The sequence below is a fragment of the Corvus kubaryi genome, unplaced genomic scaffold (assembly GCF_017639235.1).
Source record: "Corvus kubaryi isolate FWS band 111438036 unplaced genomic scaffold, C.kubaryi_AGA036_p1.0 37398, whole genome shotgun sequence".
Lineage (NCBI taxonomy): Eukaryota > Metazoa > Chordata > Aves > Passeriformes > Corvidae > Corvus > Corvus kubaryi.
The window spans coordinates 3,797,376-3,818,450 of NW_024581137.1; the positions used below are offsets into that span (position 1 = coordinate 3,797,376).

General features: G+C 40.1%; 1 protein-coding gene across 3 annotated transcripts in view; it reads left to right on the forward strand.

The window, feature by feature from the left end:
- Nucleotides 1-3,955: 3,955 nt before the first annotated feature.
- Nucleotides 3,956-21,075, forward strand: part of ADCY1 (adenylate cyclase 1) — a 160,510-nt gene continuing 143,390 nt past the window's right edge. For all 3 annotated transcript variants that reach the window (XM_042043119.1, XM_042043120.1, XM_042043121.1), the window contains exon 1: nt 3,956-5,401. In XM_042043119.1, the coding sequence (XP_041899053.1) occupies nt 4,733-5,401 (669 nt within the window). In that variant the 5' untranslated portion in view covers nt 3,956-4,732. The remainder of the gene's footprint in view (nt 5,402-21,075) is intronic.

Sequence of the window (21,075 nt, forward strand, 5' to 3'; positions counted from 1 at the left end):
TATTGTTAGACCTGAGCAGAAGTTAAAACACAGGTTTGTCACTGAGTGATTAGTATTACAGCCTGAGTTTACCCTTGAAGGACTCATCTCTGTTCTCTTAAGACTGGTTCTTGTATGAAGAAGCACAAAGAAAAAGATAAAACCAAAAAGTGATTTTGGAGAACAGTGCTGAGGCTAGAGCCAATGTCTCCTAATAACTGAACTTGTAGACGTTGCAAGGTTTTCACTTACTGTAGGTGGGCAAAGTTTATTTCAGCTCTGTAGTAGAAGTGCTCTAGTTAGGTGAATTCAAACTTGCAGATAAAGTTGTTTAACTGTGGAAGTGATAGGTATCAGAATGGTGTCTTTTATTTCTTCTCCATCACAATGCATGTAACATAAATCAAACTTTAAAATCACGAGTTTTAAGGAACAGTCATTATAATGCTTATGAGACCTGCTCAGACAATTTTTCAGCAGCCTCACAGAAATCTATTCTACATTTCTTGAAATAAGACTGTGAATGGAGTCCCCAGATAGATTTCAAATGAAATCTGTGCATAATTTGGAAAAACATACTTCCACTTTTTCAAATCTTTCCTCAAAATCTAGAAGTTGGGAATCTATTTCAGAGATCCATGAGAGAAGGAAAACACTGTTGAATTTTTATATTTAAACCTGGCCATTCCTACCATTTTGTGCTGGACCTTTTCTATCCTGCCGTTTTCTGTTCTGCCTATCACTGCTTTTCTCTCACTAGATAGATTTCTGTGGTGGCATTAACAAGCTGTGCCTGCTAGAATGAGTCTGCAGAAATTTCTCAACAGCTTTATGCAGAGTCTTTAGTCTTCCTGTCAGAGACAGTGAGAAGAAAAAGTGATTTCTATCCCTGTTTCAGATGATTGAGCATGGCATTCTGTTACAGGTAAGCAATACTAATTATGGATAAAAGATGAAAATCCTTGGAATCCTTACTCAGACAAAAATTACCACAAGAAAAAAATTTTCTTTCATCATTCTATTGATGCAAAACTTTCATTATGCTTAATTCTAAAATTGTCATGAATCTGAAGAGCTCTAGCTTTATGAAAGGTATTGCTTTTAAAGATGATCTCCACCCAATGCATCAAGCAGAGAATGCTTGAAACTGTTATAGAAGATGAGATACAAAAAGCAAGTACTGAGTTCAGTAAAGTAAAACAAGATTACAGTGAAAAATAATTACTGAATGGAGAATCTACAAGCACAAAGGAAATAAAAATAGATTAGGGGACTGAGTGGGAACTGAAAGTCTGAGTAGCTTTTTAATTTGAGACTATGCTCCAAGTAAAAAGTAGTGAGACTTGTGCTTAGTGTAACCCAGATCCATAAAGAGCCTGACTCTCCATAAAAATTATTTTTCACTTCCCTGATTGTTTGAGTGACTCAAACAACCAAGAAAGTTTGCCTCTTAGAAAAAAAAATGAAGAAACAGATAGGTTTTGCAGTTCTAAAGATGATAAAGCTGGGTTCTAATCACTCTTTCCTGTCAATAGTACTTTCATTCCCAGAGTAGTCTCTGATTACAAATGCAAGGGGGCATTCAATAGAAAGAACTGACTTGGTTCTGGCCAACATCCAGAATGTTGGGGGCAATAACTACCAAAACCAACCTCATATCTTTCTTAGAAATGAGCCAGAAGTGCACTACAGTCCACAAAGTGTTGTTTATAGTTCAAAAAACAGAGAAGACTGTCATTTCCAGCAGATAAGTCAGAAAATATGATCCTGTGTCAAGTGCATTCCAGCAGTTTTATAGCTGGTTATTTGCTTTAACAATATATTTCTCTCAGACAAAGGCTTTGAGGTTTCCTCTTTGTGGCATCAGGTGCTAAAAATTGGGCTCTTCACTATGGATGGTATGGTGAAGTATTTGCCCTGTGATGTGAAACAGTGTATAAAGGATGGCAGAGTTTCATTAATCACCATGTGGCATTTCCATACTCCTACAGTGTCTAAGAAAGATGAAGTTTCAACAGTTCACTGCTTCCCCTTGACCCAGCAAGAATGAAGATGTATATGTTTCATACGCATCATCTTCCTCTGCTTTATGCATGCACTAACTAACCCAACCTTAGGCTGTAAGAAGCATGAAAATAATCTAAACCACAGGGTGCCTTGTAAGGAATTACCTTCCACTTCCTCAGCAGCAAGCTGAGAGCCAGAAGAAAGAAATGATAACTGCTAGCGTAACAACTCTTCCAGTGAATAGTTCCTAGGGCTGGGCAACTAGGTGCCACCTCTTATGCTTTGTGAGATGTGAAATATTAGTTTATCCCTCAGGATATATGAGCTCAGAATAAAGCTGAGGACAGGTGAAAACTGTGTGTTTGTCTAATATACGTGTGACCAAAGTGAATTTATGCACCAAAGTGAATAAGGAGATTAATTTTGTTAAGATTTTCAAACACACTAGAGGTACCACAAAACAAAGGAAGTCTCTTTTTGTTTGTTTGTCAGATTTAATTTCATTTCAGCTAAACATTTCTTCCTGTTTCCAGTGCTCAGGCCAGCAAATCCAACTCCTTTACTTTCTTCTGGAAGGAAGTTGCAGAAGTCTAAATACCAGCTGTATTTACAGTTCTGCAGTGTTTGAGGGTCTAAGTAATAGTCTAGGAAATCACCATGAGCTGCATCCTGTGAACACAGAGTAAGTAATAGCCATTTTCTTAAGTGTGGAATATTTTGAATCTGTAATACACAAACTCCAGCAATGTTGATTAATTCTATTTTCCTGATGAGATCTGTTCAGATTCAAAAGAATAACTGCATACTGAGTCTGTAGGGCATGGACTAACCACAAATACTAAAATATTAATATAAAAATATGTTGCCTTAGATTATGTATCAGAGAATTTTTTAATGCTCCTTTACTATCCAGAAGGGAAGTATCAACATCATTCACAGCCATAACAAATCTTAAAGAATCCCTGCCTACTGTTGATCTTGACACTCTTCAGCCCAAATCTGGAACCAGAATCTGACATCACTGACACAAAAATCAGTGATTAGATATTCAACCTACCCATGATAGTAGGATTCTGCTTTGATTCTGAAAAGTATCCCTACCCTGCCTTTGAAAAGCCGAATGTTCATAACCTTAGTCTTCTATTTTGACATTTTCCTAGACCTGAATCTTACAAATGCTTGATCCAAACCTAAAAGAAACACTGGAGTCCTTTCCCTAGTCTTTGGTGAGTTTGGAATCAGTCTCATAATCCCAAAATTAGATGCAGTGGTTACAAAACAGCATACTGCAGTGTATTCTTTTGTGGCAACGTGGTAATAGTGGTATGTGATAGCAGCATTATTGGCAGAACTAGAGGGCTTTTTTCTAAAACAACACATCCAAGTTCTTGATGAGGCACCAAGTACAATTTTGAGTGGGATGATATTTAACTCCTGTCACAAGAGTAACCCTCTACAGCCACTGACTGATTTGTACTCCCAGACAGGCAGAACTGCTCACAGAAATGTGTTTTCTTGAAAAATTTCTCATTCACTACACTTTCTCCAACTGTTTCAGAGCTAGGAGGAAAAACAAGTAACATCATAATGTTTATTCAGTCAGATACTACTTTATTTCTGAAAGGAAGCCGGATTCATCTATACAAACATATATATATATATATATATATATTACAAATATATTTGTAAATAAGTATATATATATATATTTATTTACAAATATACTTATATTTACATGTATTTCTATGTTTTTATATGTAGATTTTGTGTGTGTATATATATGTGTATATCTCTCTCTATATAGCTATATGTGTACCTATACCTCTCTGTACCTTAATACATATATGAATAGCTGCCAGGGTAGGTGGGCAGCACGGGGCTATCAGCCCTCGGGCGATGCCGGATGCACCTGGAGGGCCGGAGGGCCGGCGGGCCCCGGGTGCCCGGCAGGGGGAACGCGGGGCGCTCTGCAGGGGCGGCGGGTCCCCCCGCCGTTCCCGAGTCGCGGAGCCCCGGCGGGGACGTGTTCGGCTTCCCAAGCGATCGGCGCGCAGGCGCCTCTCAATCCTCAGCTCCGGTGAGATGCTCTCGGACCTGGGAAGGGGATCGCCCGTCCATTCTCTGCCTCCTGCTTTCTTTCCGGCCCCCCTGCCGCACTTTTTCTCCAGACTCCTGGCTCGGATTAATTTTTTTTCCCCCTAATCGCTATTTTATTTTGTAATGTTGCCCACCTCACGGGAGCCCATTTGCTTTCCTCTGTAGCTCCCGCTCCTCCAAATAGCGTTATCTGAAAGGAGACCCGCCTGTTGATTATCCCCGTCTCCCCTAATCTGAGCTTCCACCCATCCTTTCCCCCATCCCTCCCTCTGTTTGATTCCAAACCTTTGGATCGTGTTTTGGTGTCATTAGGAGATTAACATCCCTGGAGCACCAGGGGAGGAGGAGTAGGAGGAGGAGGAGGAGGGTGGAGGGGAAAGCGAGACTGCAGGCAGGAAGGTTGGCACATTAACACGAGTGAGACTCTCCTCCCGCCGTCCCAGCCACCCCCGGCTCCTGGGTGGCAGCGGAGGGGGCGTTTGCCGGCGCGGCGGGTTGCGGACGGCGGCTGGCGGTCCCGCGGAGCGGCGGGGGCTGCCGGCGGGCGAGCGGCCGCGGCTCCTGCGCGCAGCCCCCCTCTCTTTTATGAGCAGCGAAGCGGCAAAGCGGCAGCGGGGGACACCTGGAGGAGCATTTCTTCTCCGGGTTTATGAATGGCACTGACATGGAGGAAATACCGTTTCAGAAAGTCAAGACCAAAAGGAAGAAGTGCTGCCACTGCTGCTGCTCCCCGCCGGCTGCCGCGGCGTCGGGAGCGGGAGCCGGGTTGGGGGACTCCCCTCCCTTGCTGCTGCTGGATGCCATCGCCTGCGAGGACGAGTTTGACTGCAAGGAGCTGGAGGCTCTCTTCCAGAGCTACAACCTAAAGCTGGAGCAGACGTCCACCCTCAAGGCGCTGGCCGTCCTCATCGTGCTCACGGCCAGCCTAGCCCTGGTGGAGCTCCTCTCCGGCCCCAGCCTGACCATCTCCAAAGGTTCGCACCCGGTGCACTGCATCATCTTCCTCTCCCTCTTCATCGTCACCAATGTCAAGTACCTGCAGGTCACCCAGCTGCAGCAGATTGTCAAGCTCACCTTGCTCTTCAGCTTCACCTTCTCCTTCCTCTGCTGCCCCTTCTCTCTCGGCGCCTACGGCATGGAGCCGCCCAGCGCCCCCGAGCAGGGCATGTGGCAGCTCATGCTGGTAACCTTCGTCTCCTACTCGCTGCTTCCCGTCCGGACGCTGCTGGCCATCGTCTTCGGGCTGGTGGTGTCTGTCTCCCACCTCATCGTCACCGCCACCTCCGTCAGTGCCAAGCGGCAGCGGCTCTGGAGGACGGTGAGAGAGGCCGGGCCGGGCCGGGCACTGCAGCACCTCACAGCCGCGCGGTGCCAGCCCTCCGGGGCGGTGGGTGGGTGGGGGGCGACCGCGGAGAGGCGCGGAGCGGCCCCGGGCGGCGGCGGAGGCTGCGCGCCCCTCGCCCAACCAGCCCGGGAGGCGGCTGAGGAGTGCCCGGGGTATATCCGGCGGGGAAGGGGCCAGCGCGCCCCTGTGCCTCAGGCGGCTGTGTCTGTAGTTCCCGAAAGTTTCCGGGAGACAGAGGGGGATAGGGCGGGTCTGGGGAGACGGAACCTCTCGGCTTTGTCTCTCCAAGGAAAACGGGGGAGAGGGCAGGGAAGCCAGCGCTACTGTGCCCCACGCGTGGGGCAAGTTCAGAGCACCACATGCACAGTGCAATACAGCACCCATCAGTAACACGACCTGGCTCTGTACAAACTTGGCACAGACAATAAGCTGCGTGTGGTAATAACACGTCCACCGAGTTGGTTCGTATCCTCGCTGTCTGTCTCAGCCGTGGGGCCTTCGTGCCTATACACAGCCCATCTGCGGAGGTGCTCTGAGGAAACTATTTGAAATAGGTGTGACACTCAGAGGGAACCCCACGTCGCTGCTCTCCCAGCAAGCGGGGCATTCCCCCTTCAGCTTCCCCAGGGCAGCTGCTGCCCCCTGTCCACAGACATTACCTGCTATGGCAGTGAACTTCCTAGCGGTTCCCTTTCCCCTCTGAATTAATCCTGCAAAACCTCCCTCTGCACCAAGCATCTTTAGAAACGTGCTGCTGCACTCTCCCCTCCTCCCCCGAGGAGCTATTTATATCCCTGCAGGGCTTTCTCCGGCTCCAGTGGCCTGATGGGCCGCACTGACGGGGAGGAGGATGAGGAGATGCACATATAGGAAACGTGTGGGCTGGCAGTCGGGGTTTGCTACTGAAGGCTCTGTTACGTGGTGTGTCTGAACCACTGGGAAAGAGGAATTGAAAAATTTTTGTGTCCTTACTTGCGAGCATTGATTATGCCTGCCCTCGGGAGAAGCACACGGGTTCCGTGGTCCAGATTGGTGTTAAAGAACAATTTAATGCATAATTGAAGTACTTAGTACATCGCTTCTGCAAAATCCTGGTGTTATTCTCTATGATTGTGTAAGGCTGTGTTGTGGTGCTAGGACATACACAGTTGACATGGGCATAAACACTAGCATAAGCAGGATTGTACACCTTTGTGCCCAGAACTGTGAATTCCTGGATCCTTCTTCCGTGCTCACACAGGCACACACACCCCAGTGTGACATACATGCACAGAATAGAGATACACAGGGACAATCACTGAGTGGGGTTGCTGAGACAAACAGGATTGTTGATGGCTTCATGCTACTGACCTGGTGGACAAAATAAATTATATATTTTGAAGGGGAAGAGAGAGATAAGCTGAGCTTTATGATTTACCCAGATAATCTGATGGTCTATTTTTAAATATGTGATTTAGAGTTTCCATGAGAGGGAGAGCTGATGAAATGCAGGAGCACCAAGAGAAGCCTTCCTAAAAAGCATCCAGAAGGATGCAAAAAACACTAGAATATTCTCTTTGAATAGGGCTGAAGATAGCTTTTTTACTGGTGTACCAATTAGTCCTTATGGAAGTCCAGGCTATCCTAACTCCCCTGACACACAGGCAGACTTTCCTTGATGCCAAGCTGCAGTTCAGTGTGGCATCTGCTCTTCTAGATGAATAACATAAAGAAGCTGACAATAACGTCTGCTCGCTAAATAATCTAACCAAGGTCGTGAATGTGAAACATTTTGAAGAGAAAAAATCTGCTAGCTCTCTCCCTTCACACTAGTTTAACTTAGTTATTCAACAGGCAAGAAACTGGCTTAAAAATGCAGAGAAATAGTTGACTAACATCTGATGTAACGTGTATGTTTCTTCTTCATCACCATCTCCCCTCACCAGAGTAATTTCAGTGGTTTGTATGCAGTCCCTAAAGCAGTATGCTTTGCTGATAACAGGAGGCAGAAACCAGCTAAAAGTCAAGCAAAATAACTGGTCTGTGAACTTGTGTCACACAGAAATGCACACTGATTTGTGGCATGTTTGCAAGGAGTAAGTCTTCTGATATGAAGACCATCTCCATGTATGGAAGGGACTTTTCCCTTACCAATAAGTTTTTTTTTCCTTTTCCAAAGAACAACTTTGCAATGGTTGGAAATTTAAAAATATGTAAAGGCTGCATCATCTGAATTTTATTTGCTTGGCCTGAGAGTAGCTGAGCCTTTTTTGTAAAGGCTAGAATGGACCTTTCCTTGCAACTGGGATCTGTTTCCCAGACACTGGATATTATCAAGATGGCCCCAGTGCTCATAGACACAGCATGCAGTTGGCGTGTCAGGGAAGCAGGACTGCTCTGTGCAGAGCTGCAATAGCATGAAAGGCTCTGTTCTCTCTCCCAACCCCTTGCTCCCTAGCCCCAAGCAAGCAGATGAATTTAAATTTTTAAACAGAAATCTGAAGTATCCAAAAATGCAAACACCTGCATCAATCACTGAGACTGGTATTCTGTTAAAGAACTCTTTGATTTTTTTTTGTGATTCGGGCAGGGAACCACCTTGGGTTTCAATTTTATTTTTGCTTAGCCTGAGCTTTAAGAGACTGCAGATCTAGTAACTTCCATTAAAGTTAAACTGGAAGGGTGTCAGCAAGACCAAGCAGCTCATGTTGTTTCAAGTTCAACCCATTAAAAAAAGAGCTAAGTTAAGGGATTTTTTCTGAAGTGAGCTTTTAGTTGTGCATCTCTATTTCATGCAGTCTGAGGAATCCCCATTTGCAAAAGTCTCACTACCTTCAGTAGTGCCAAATCAGAACCTGAGTGGGCCCCATGGCATGCTTAAGACTTTCTTCCTTTTAAATGTACAAATTCTCTATGTGATAAAACTAATGCACTTTGTGGCAGAAGTTTGTCATGACGTCTATTGAGTAAAGCACATGTAATTTGCAAGTGATAGTTTTTTGACAGCACAGTATTGTCTGTGGAGATCACGCCGTGCCACGCTGTGCCATGCCATGCCATGCCATGCCATGCCATGCCATGCCATGCCATGGGTGAGACACAGGGAGAGCAGGAAAGCAAGTACAGGGAGGTAATGAGAGTCAGGAGTAATGTGACAGAACTTGAGCTTCATCTTTCCATTCAATAGATGGTTTGTTCATCAAATGAAAGATTCCAATCTACTAGTATGTCCTGCTCAATTCTTAATAGAAATATAGTAATAGATTTTATATATATATATGTGCACTATCAGGAATATGCAAAGTACTTGAGGGCAACCTTGATCCCATTTGGGATCATGTCAAAAGACATGCTGACTTCACAGCTGATATTGCATGTCTTATCTGACATTGTGATAAGGATGTAAATGGTGTACATAACAAATATTGTATTGATCATGTTTGTTGGACTCTCTCCTTTCCTTCGGAATCATGGAACAAAATGCTCCTGCCATATAAGGTGACAAAGTATCCACAGATGGCTGAACCTACAAACGAAGTTTAAAAGCTTGGACTCTTGTCTTTTTATTTCTTTTTCTTTTTTTTCCGTCTAGAGATTCCAGATATATGTTAGGTGTTTCAGAGCCCTTACAAAAATACAGAACTCTGCCTGAAGGAGCTTAGTATAATTTTTGTTGTAATGCAGTGAGTGGGTGTTAGAGACATGAGAACCAGATGGGGTAAGGAAGGCAAAGGCTGCTCACAGAAATTACTCAGTGGTGGCATGTGCACCATTTCATGTCTTACCGTTAAAAAACTTTTTTTGTCTCTCTAAATATTTTTGTCTCCTTTTAAAAAAAAGTATGCTTATTTCCAGAAAATTCAAAACCAAATCATACACCAACAAAGTGCCCTCACACATCACAGAAGTCTTTGTGAAAGAGCAAATCTTTCATGAAAACCAGAATTGCAGCATGAGTAACAAAGAGCAGAAGAAAGAATGGTGCTATCACAAACTAGCACAATTTTTTTTTCAGACATGGTGAAACAAATACAGGTTTTGATAGTTTGCCTGGGGTTTTTTTGCCTGCATTTCAAACTGATTTTATGTGTGTATTTATTTATTTGTATGATAGCACTTTTATTGATTCAGCAAGTACCAAAAATTGTAGTTGGGATTAGACAGACTGTGTAAAGGATAATGTGGGGGAAATTGATGTAATTAATTAAAATAATTAATTTATTACCTAAAAGTTTATTTTATCTTAAGTCTTTGCAGGTTAGTGTAATAGTATAGAATATCACAAGGAATTGTCATGCCAAAGATAATCGTATTTCTGCTAGTGTTTAAAAGGTAATTAATGAACATATCACTGACAGAAATGTTAATCTCCACACCTTTGTCTCTCACATAGAAGGCAGAGTCTAATAAAACGGGTTGTAAATCAAAGACAGCTCAGCTCCATTGTCATTATTATTCAGTGCAAAACTCCAGTTTTCTCCTTCATGCATATAAAAAACTGGTGAGGGACTGTACTAGTTCGTTCTTTCTGATGCTTTTCAAATATTAGTATCAAGAATATCTCTAGTATTGCAAACATACCTATGCAGTAGTAATCTGCTTGAATTCACTATTTTCCTCTCTTTCCAAAGATGGGGAACACTGTTTTTAGAGTTTTTCAATATCTGCATGTAACTCTAATTTTCATTTCATATTTAGTCCTTATTGAAAGATTATTAAAAGTTTGGGGGCTTGGGGTTTTTTTTCCTTCCTAGTCGAGGTGGTATCTTAATTTGTGGCATTAGGCTTTGCCAGGTATTGACCACGGTCCTTTTATCTACGGGCTGAAGTAAAGGATTTTCTATGGAATGTAGACTTCAGGGTCTTTTTTCACATAGAGATTCGTATGCTCTTGGCTTCCTGAGTCTACAGACTGCTGACACTGGCACTCTTCATGGGTTTCCAAAAATTAACAGCATGCTGATGGTTCTGCATCGTTGAGAAACAAGAAGCCTTTGAGAAACTGTCAAGAATCATACGACTTGGAGACATAGTCAATAAAATTTTATCTGAGAAGTTTAGTTGTAATTAATAGGCAAGATCCCATTATTGCTGAAGAAAAAGAGGGCTTCTATTCAAAAAATGTTTTAATAATAATAAAAAACCAAGTTAATACTGTTATACACTCAGTTTCTACCCACTTTGCTTGATGTTAGGCTGTCCCTTCCCTTGCTTTTCCAAGTTCTAATGGTGGTGGCTTTCATTCTGCTGGTGGCGTTGCCTATATTGGCAGCATCTGGAGTCTTTCACAGGAAGGAAGGGGATGTTCATGTTAATGTTGCTAATATGCATTTCTCTTCTTTTATTGGTCTACAGCTCCATGTTTCATCCAAATTTTTAAAATATGTTTTATGTATATTAGATACTTGTTCTATGTTCTCTTTGTTACAGCTAATACCAGACCTGTGCATCTTCACATTTCTTTAACTGACCATTGGGGAGTCTTTTTATAACTGTGGGTGTTATCTTCAATGCCAAGTCTATGCTGCACCTTTTGTAATCCCATGCTTATACTCTACACCATCTCCTGTGTTTCTATAGGCCTACATTTCTGCATAGCACAGCATTATGTTTTAGTCATAAAACTGTTCTGCTAACATACAAAGCAAAATTAACATAAATTAACTACAGAGATCTGGTCAATTAGGGAAAAAATGTTTAAACCAGGTAAAACAATGTGCACAGAAGTAAAAAAAAAAAAAAGCCCAGAACAAGCCTGACATGGCTCAGTTTGGAGACCTTGCGAAATCAGTGCATAACTTAAGGCTTTCTATATAGCAGTGGCGATACAGTATTACAGGTCTATATGGTTGCATTCCTTTTTAACATTTGTGGTTTAGACTGTCTCCACATGTTTTGTTACTGCTTTTATTTTAATGCTATCAAAGCATTGTTTTCATTTCAAAATGGTAATATGTTATTGCCTAGACCCTGGTTGACAGCAAAACATTGCATGTAATATTAGTAATTAGGTACTGTATTTAATTTATGTACTTACTCTGTGGAAAAATAATTTTCATGTGTGTTTGTGCAGCTCTACCAATTTGGGTTTAAAGATTTTTGATGGTTCTATGGGATAAGTTATCAAGGGTTTCTATTCCTTTCTGCCTTAATTTCTTTCTTTCTGAACATGTAAGTTTGGATATTTTCAGAGCTAAGCCCCCATGAGAAAATGTTGATTATAGGGAGTTGTTGTTCTTAATATGTTTTGCCATTCAGGCTGTTCTGGATTCACGCTTCTAAATATTTTCCCCATCTTTTTTTCCCCACTTATTAGAATAGTGCAGTGCTTTGCTACACAGAACCAGTGTAATACAACAACTAGGTAGTGCAGATTTCAGTTTCTTTTCATCTACTTTAAGCACAGCCCTGAATGTGTGCTTGTGTATACATGGGCCTTACTAACTAGAGCAGAAGTGTTCTTTCTAGCATCTTATTCTGTCAGTTTAGATCCAGTGCATTCCTTCTCTTCTCTTGCCATTCCAGAAAACATTAGCTAGCATAAAATAATGTTTTCTATCATGGTTAGTTATTGGCTTTAACTTTCTCAGATGCAAAAGGCGATATACTCCTGTCTTTACATCTCTTTTCTGTGTTACCATAAAGTGGTATGAACATAACTAAATGCAGGTGGCATGTATGGAAAACCAGAGATGAGCCAGAAAGGCATTGTTTCTTGTTGCTTGTAAGCTCTTGGTGGTGCCAAGAGGGAATACTTGTTAGAAAGTCTATTATGAATATGGGAAGGCATGGCTTCACACAGACTTCATGCTCTGATTAATTCATAATGTTATAAGAAAGTTTCATCTAGGACTTGAAATGTTCATGGTTTATGACAGGAAGAAGTCAGACAGACTAGTAAGACTCTTGCTGTTCAGAAGGTGACAAAAGAGTGCAAGCAGAAGAGACTGATTCAAGTTTTGGAGCTGAGCTTTGTCTTTGGCCTGCTATGATGGATGGGTCTGAGGGACTATCAGTGAGTAGAATGTAATAGATTTTTTTTTTCTAAATTGCCAAATTATGTGATTTTCTTTCTTACTTTCTTCCTCTGGCAAACTTTTCATGTTTCAAAAAGAAATTTGCTTTGCTTCAAAATTTTAAGATACATACCTAGAGGAATTTGAGGAAACAACATAGGTACTACTTTGTCCAGCTGTTTTTATTCTGCATGAATTTACCACATGAGCTGATTCCTGAAATAGAATCACCAAGCACATTATATAAACAGAAAATCTGTTTCCTCCATCAGTATTGGAAATAGTGAAAAATCCCAGAAATGTGGATATAGTCTGTGGTTCTAAGGCAAGCAATAAAATGCAGCAAAACCACAAGAAAGATGGTTACTTCTTTAGCTGTGGTTCAGGAACTACAGAAATCCTTTGTCATCCAGAGATGTGTGTTGCAAGAAACCACCTACATGTGGCTAGTATGAAAAATGTTATAGAACAATATTTCACTTTAACAACACCTTTCAGATATTTCTTCTGGAGTAAGATGTTAATTATTGGGTTCAGTAACAAATGGTTGTGCATCCTCCTGTACAGCTTCATAGAAATAAACAAAATTAACTTTTTACAGTGGTTAGCACATAAAATTGCGGAGTGCTAAACTTGGCAGTTGTGGGTTTTTTTCATAGGTTACTCATTCATACACTACAATGTAACAAAGAAATAGTTGTTAATTGCCATAAATCTGCTTATGATTACCTCTTAGAAGATGAAAGCAATTATTCACCCACACAAAATTAGAAAATGAAATAACACTAATAAACCTAGTTTTAAAAAGACATGTACGTAAAGTATATCCTTAATTTGAGCATCATCAGGCTGAGAGCAGAACTTGTGAAATTTGTTCACAAGAAGTTAAAAAGAGGCCTATGCCTTCTAAGGAGTTTCTTTCTTTCTCTTTCTCTTTCTTTCTTTCTTTCTTTCTTTCTTTCTTTCTTTCTTTCTCTTTCTTTCTTTCTTTCTTTTTTTCTCTTTCTTTCTTTCTTTCTTTCTTTCTTTCTTTTTCTTTTTCTCTCTTTCTCTCTTTCTTTCTTTCTATTTCTTTCTCTTTCTTTCTTTCTTCTTAATCTGTATGCAAATACAATGTAGCAAAATGAAGTTCGAGGTAAATTGATCACTGTTCGTTCAAAGGTGGAGGATGTTGGCCTGAGCCTCATTTCACTTTTAAAAGCCAAAAACTATTTTACACGGATTCAGGGATGTGCTAAAAATTATCCTTGCCTTTAATAAATTCTTCCCAGGATGTTTTAGCTAAACAGGTACACCATTTATTGTGAACTATATAGAAAGTCAATATCTGCTTGTTTATGAAATGACATGGGAGTAGTAATGGCAGTGTAAAGTTGTGACCAAGCAAGCACACAACAGACAGAAGCCGTACCAGGATCAAATTTCCACTGTTGCAGGTTGTCTCTGGAGTCTGCTCTGCAGACTCCTGGTCACTACTCTCATAGCTGTCAAAGATTTGAATGCTACTCTCACCTGGTATTATGGATCCCAGAGCTGTGGTGCTGTGCTCTGGAAAGTGAGGATTACCCCTCATGGATGTCCTGTGCGATTCCTGGTGCTGCACCCTGCAAGCTGTTGTGCTGATCTCTCTGCTGATCCATGCTGGTTTAGTCTAAATCAGCTGTCACTGCAGGGGCTGTGGGAGTTGAAGAAGCCTAATTTTAAGTTCATGGTTGGATTATCTATGATAAATGCTCTGCCATTCCTATATGCTTTGAAATATAAGGAATAATGATGCTTTTCAAAACAGAGGAACAAACTGAGCACTATCTCCATGTTCAGTTTCCTCTTTCTACCGCCAGTTATGTAAATGACAGTGGTGAATGATAGCTGCTTGAGTTCCCCCAGATGGTAAGATTACAGCAGCTTATTTGGCCTTCTCCATGCAGCTCTCTCTATTTTAGGCAGCAGTAGATTGAGGAGATTGCAGCTGAGTTAATTTGCCTCGTCTGTCAGTAAAAATAAACTGCTTTATCAATAGTCCATTTCTTCTTGCTTGCACTATTAAAAAGATTAGTCTGGTTTTTGCCTTTGAAGAGATCACAGCCTGAAGAGGGGTTTCCTATTCTAAACTGCACTCCACAGTACCGATTAATGTTAACACAATGGCTGAAATGGCTTTGGCAGGAGAGCAGTGTGATTTTCTACCTGAGAGTGCATACTTTTCTTATAATAGCTTCTGGAATATCCATCACTGAAAAGGATAGTGATGATTAAGAGGAAAGAGTGGGCTTCATGTGCTGGATTTGCTTAGCTTGCCTGTGGGCAATGAAAAATGCACTTTTCTTACTCTTGAGTCTTAGAAAAATACTCTGAAAAGATTAAGTTTGTATTTTAGAGTTAGGATGAACAGAAGTACTGAAATGGGCAATGTCTGCTTGTAAAGCTATGAATTATTCTCTATCCTTAACTGATATTTTCATAGCAGTGCTAGTGTATCATCAGAGGATGTAATAATTTAAATATTTATTTTGCTTGCTTGCTTTTTTTCTTTTCCTGCTGCTGCTTTTGTGCAACCAGTGCTGTCAGGTTGTTGCTGATTACTGTGGTTCTTGGTGCAGTATCCTCTACTGAATTTCCCCCAAAAAGGAGCATCAACCAGATACAAAAGAGAGAACATTCTTCTGGGGTGGAGATTACTGCAGAAAGGAGGATGATCTTTCCTAATTCCCCTAAGGGTACACAATATTCAGCCCCAAGACTTGGTCACTCTTGTCTGTTAGCGAGTCTGCTGCCATGTATCTTTGTTCCAAATCTCTTTGCCATCATTTGCAAAAGTCCCATTTCTTCAGCACATTTGTATACTGAAAAACTGAGCTTAGCTACTGATCATAAAGATTTTTCATTCTCTTAGGAAAAAAATGTAATACCTGAGGTAGGGAGAAATTGTCTTTCCTACAAAATGTCTTACATGTCCCTAAAGATGTCTTTGAAGTTTACTAAGAGTTTTGGATCCTCTGTAAATGTAAGGATTTGACATATAAATAAACCATTATCTAACATTCTCAAAGAAATTCTCTTCACAGGGATATATCAGCTATCTCAGCTCCTTTTCCCTTGTGTGTGATAGTTGCTGCCATTCCACTCATAAAAATAGAATAAAACTGAAAAATGAAAGATTTACAGCTACTTTGTACAGCTGAAAACCTTTTCCTGAAGTTGTAATTAAAACAAATGCATTTCTAAAGCTGATATACTGCTGAGTTACAGTGACCTTACTGTGCACAGTCCTAAACAGAGATGGCTGTATTCAACTGTACAAACCTTGGAAAAGAGATTTTTTTCTTCCTTATTGCAAATAAGAGGTTCGAGAGTGGAGGTTTATGAGGGAAAGGTCTTTTCTTCTTTAGAGCCACATTTCATATTTAGGTTTGTAAAGTTCAAGTGTCTTTAATATCTAAAGATATTTTGATGATCTACCAAAACGTGTAAGCAAGACTGATGCCACTAGTCCAGTTTCTGATATGAGAATGTGAGTTATCTATATGCCATCACTGTTGGTAACTCAGGAAGCCTGGCAAACTTAAAGTTGTTTCCTTGGTCTATGGGCAAACGTGAATGTTGTTTTGCTAAGATTGCTTATGAGGTAGTATGTATGTCTTATGTGGAATTGTAATGAAAGTTCACAGGGCCTCTGCACCGATGGAATTGGCACATATAACAACAGAAAGCGAGGCAATCCTACTTCAGGGCATTACAGAGTCTGCTGCCATATTTGATTTTTAACAAGTTGGGTAAATACCATTATTTTTACAGTAGCAAAAGTCACATTGACCCTAGAGCAGTCCCAAAGAAGACCCAAGGGCTTTGACTTGTCAATAAATGCCAGCAGTGCAACATGTAAGTAGGTGCTGGGTACAGTATGAGCTAATTCTTTGTAACATGGCAATAAATGCAGAGTATTTTGAGGATGTGGGCTTTTTTCTTCAAGGGACGCTTAAGCTATCTGGAAACTACCAGCTATAGTAGTTCAAAAGTTGGCACGAAGCAGGCTGTATGGGAGTAGATGAAGAAGGGAAAAACCATTAGGAGTCAGATTACTAATCCTCAGGAGAAATATTTCTCTCTCTAGTATCTGAAAATCTCTCAGTTGTTTTCAGAGTTGGTTAAACTATCCAACTGAAAACCTTCTTGGGATCAGTGTAGATGTCAGAGGTCTACTGGTGGCCTGGACATAATACTGTATCACTCAATCACATAGCTGTTGCAATATTAAAAACAATTGTATATGCTGATTGGTATTATCAGTCTGAGCAGTTTCTGGGTTCAGCTTTGGGGAGTTTCATGTGACAAAGGAGTACCATAGGAAAAATAGAATCTAGTTAGCTTTCTCAGTCTTTGTCCAGCAGATAGAATGCTTCATTTCTTACACCTCTCCTGCCCTCTCTGAATGAGTGAATTTCTAGTCCAGTACCCAAAGAATGGAGGAAATTCTTTTCAAGACAAAATTACTGACATGTAAATGGCTAGTCCATTTAACAATTAGTAAACAGCAGAGTCATGGTTCCACTATCCCTTTTAAGGATTAATTTAGTCCTTGGACACATTGGAATATCAGTGTCAGTCAAACATAATGCCAAAGACAAGAAACAAATTGCATTTTGCACCAGCCTGTTGATGATGCTTTTGGCATCTGAAGCACACTGTACCAATGTTGGGTGCTCCATGTACAAACTGTGCCAGTTTTATAGTGTGTGCAAACAGAACAGGAACTCCAGCTAATACATTTTCTCCTCTGACTCAAGCAAAACTGCAGCACAATTCTTTACGTTCAGAAGAGGAGAGACGTGGTGACAGACCTTGGTGCACACACTTTCTGCACTGTGGAGTCACTCCTATTCTAGGTCAGTTGTTCCTGTGCCTTTCCGAAGAGCGGGTAGCACTCTGTACTGTCCCACCTAAGGTGTTTCTGGGAATCTGTCAATCAAGCTTAATTACGTGAGTTTAGAAACTCTGTAATACAGCCAGGTATATTTTGTCAATACAGCCTTCTATATTGTAGTCTCATCTCTGTGTGGATCATAAAGTGTCATTAAAGTGCTAACACACAGATCAGATAAAAGGAGAGGTCATGAAGTTGGTGGTAACTGGTGATGTAGTAAACTTGGAAACCATTAGAAGGTGTGATGACGTGATGCTCAGGTAATGTCCTCTGAATAAGAATCAGAAATCTCTAACATTGAAAGACAGTGTCTAGATTTTGCTTAGACTCCAGGAATATCAGATATCCAGAATCTAGTAGGAAGTCTCATTGGTGACTGATCTGGGTTAAACAATAGTTAAAAGACCAGCTGTTTCTTTATGGGTTTCAAGAAACCAGCTTTTAATGGCCTAATTTTACTCTGAATCCATATTTTAAATCACTAAAGCAAGTAGTCTCATGCATGTGGGTACACCTCCTTATTCACCGGTTTTTACCATGCAGTAACAGTTGAATCCCTGCACCAAGTGGAGTGGGAGGCTGCTAATGTGAATTAGAAACAGCCAGGTAGGATGGACTTCCAGATGGATGCCTTCTCCAGTTGTCTTCACACCTTCATAGGGTTCTGTGCTGGCATGAAGAGACTGGGAATAGGAATGAGCAACCAGTGGAAAAAAAAGGCCGAGAAATGCTTTTTTTTTTCTGTTCTGTCAGTTCATGTTCTCATGTAACAACAGCTATGTTGTATGTACTGCTACATGAACTTCAGCAGGAATAGTGTTAGCCTGATTACATCTTTTGTAAATGCAGCCTAACTTTTCACTTTATACCTAATTATATGTGCCTTAATTTCGATATGGATTTTTGGAAAATACTTAAAACTGGTGTTACAACTAAATGTTGGTTGATTTAGTATAGGTTTTAAAACAATGGCTTTCATTGATGGATCCTGGAACAGTTTTCATCATATGTTCCAAACATTATTATGCAATCTGAAAACAAATTTCTGTTAAGGATCAAAGGTTATATTTTCTTTTGTTTCAAAAATACTTGAAAAGTAATTCAAGGATCTCCACTGAAACCATGTATATAGAGGGACTAATTTGCTAAATTATACTGAAAAAAAGAGGTTACATTTTAAAATAGAAGCAAATAAAGTTGTGTAAACAATTTGGATTCCTACAAGATGCGATCTTTAAACACCTCAAAACTTCAAAAATTGCATCAGTGTCCATAAAGAAGGGGACCATTTATAACCAGTATGTTGGCCTCAGTGAATGAGTCATGGAATGCATTAGTTCTGGGGCAGGTAATATGCCTGGTATCGAGTACAGAAGATACTATATGGAATTTTGATATGGGAAATCAGTGGGCTTTGCATGTTATCTTGGAAATGTTATGTGAATATGTTGTTTCTTTCAGAATGGACAGAAACTATCTTCTCCACATACAAAATAGGCTGATTCTGTCTTACACTATTACTTTGGCTATATTTGTTTCTAAATACCTGAGTTACAAAGCAGACCCTCAAAGAAGGCCTTAATTTTGATAGCAAAATGTAATAATCTATGCTTTTCTGCACTGTTGCATCCAGTGACATCATGAGCTGAAGATTTACAATCTATTTAAATTTGTCTTTGTAGTGTCTTTCAGGAAGAGGTCTTGCACTGTTTTTGAAGGTATTCAAATAAAGATGTCTTGCAGAAAATTCACTGAAAGCACAAAGGAGTGCTTGCTGAAAATTAGTGATACAATGCTATAAAAAACCCTAGTATTGTATTCTGAAACTAGTCTCACTTTGCAGTTGTGTTTCAGGAAAGATCTACTTGCTTAAGTGGCTTCTTTCCCTGGGACTGTTTTCTCATTGCTACTGAGAAAACACTAACACAAAGCAAAAAGGTATTGCTCACACAAGCCTTACGTATCCAATTCTAGGCTGGAATTCACCTTGTCTTATTATTATTTACCACTGATGTTATGGTAGTATCTGCAAGTGTCAACTCTGATGAGCTTCTCAACTTACTGCTTGCTGAGTAGAGGCAATTCGTATTTCTCTGCTAGACATAGCAAAGAACAGGAAGAAGTCTAAGAGACAGAGAAGTGAGACGATTTTCCAAAGCTCAGAGGTCAATCAGAATAGGTTGGAAGTGTCCTGACTTCAGCTGCAGTTGACTGGGACAAGAATTTAATAAGTAACGACTTCATCTTAAGCATCATAAAGCCCCAAAGAATAGTTTAAAATATTTCCATTTCCTCTGGGCTAAGCTATACTGTCATGTTTTCTTTTCAATTACTTTGAGATAAACCTTTTCCTCTGGTCTGCATGACTTGGGGCAGGATGTTCATAAAAGAATGAGGAGTTTCATGTTACAGTTAAATGGAGCATGTTTATGAGCCACTTAATCTTTTTTTTCAATGTATTTGCTTCAGTGACTTTGTTATTAACTGCATAAGATGTAAATGAAAGGTTGAATTTGTTTACCCAAAGAAATGACATGATTGTACATTCATCTGTATATTTTCCAAAAACAATTGAAATTTTTTCATTTAAATTTTTTGTCTCTTGGAAACTATAAATATATTTTTGAATAAATTTCCATCTTAGTTCTAGAACAAAACATCCATAATTTGTACCTTTGAATGGCTATCTATTATAATTCTGCTTACAAGATATAGTGTGATAAAGATGAATTGCATTATGCCAGAGCATATTGTGTTTTAGTTATGATAATGGTAAGAAACTTACATTAAGCAATGGAAAATCAGAATTAAAATGCCCCTTAAAAGCTCATTATTTTATTTTCTGTTTGTCATTTCTAAAGAATTATTAGCAGGCTTTTTGGAGGCAGTACTCTGGTTTGTCTGCAGAGGATTTGGGCTTCATTTTGTTCCACAACATTAAAGAAGTAGATATAAAATGGGTGTACTTGAGAGGAAGCTTGATGGAGTCACTGTTTAGTCAAATACAAAAGAAAAGGCAAACTGTTCTGTAACCCATTGCTAACAGATTATTATTCCCAGGAGCAGCTTCACAAGTCTTGTGAGTTAGAAGAACTTTGCCATGTACGTTATAGACTCTTACCTGTGTCAGTATGCCTGGCAGCACATGGTTGAAGCATACTTTAACACAAAAATCAAAATGATAAAAGAATAGATAAAAAGTTTTTGATGTGAGAAATATAAGTGACTTTGTTTTATAAAATATTGTGAAAAAATACCATTTTCCTCTCTTTGTTGGATTTAATTTGTGAAAATTTCACTGTACTTGCTTTTTGCTATTTGAATAATACATTTGAATATTGCAAATGATCTGTAGTGCACAATCGCCTACACAAAGACAAAGCATATTTATTCTGAAAGTTATTGAAAGAAATATCCTGCCTGGTTTTTATCTTTTCTTTCCTCATTCAGTTTTTCCCTCCCGAAGGAAATGAGTCAGAGGACTCTCAATTTCTCATTCTGTCTGTCTCTTTTCCTTCTTAGTGTTCTTGCACAGACTTCATAAAAATTTTCCCTCAACTCATCTCTAAGCATCTCTATGACCAGGGAAAGGTCTCTCTTTTTGATATATTTTTGGATTTTTTATTATGCAAGTCATAAATATAAATTTCTGCATCTTGTCCTCAACTCCTGCTTGTGCAAGACCCTCAAAAGAGGATTTATCTTGGGGCAGCTTCCATTCCTAACAGTTT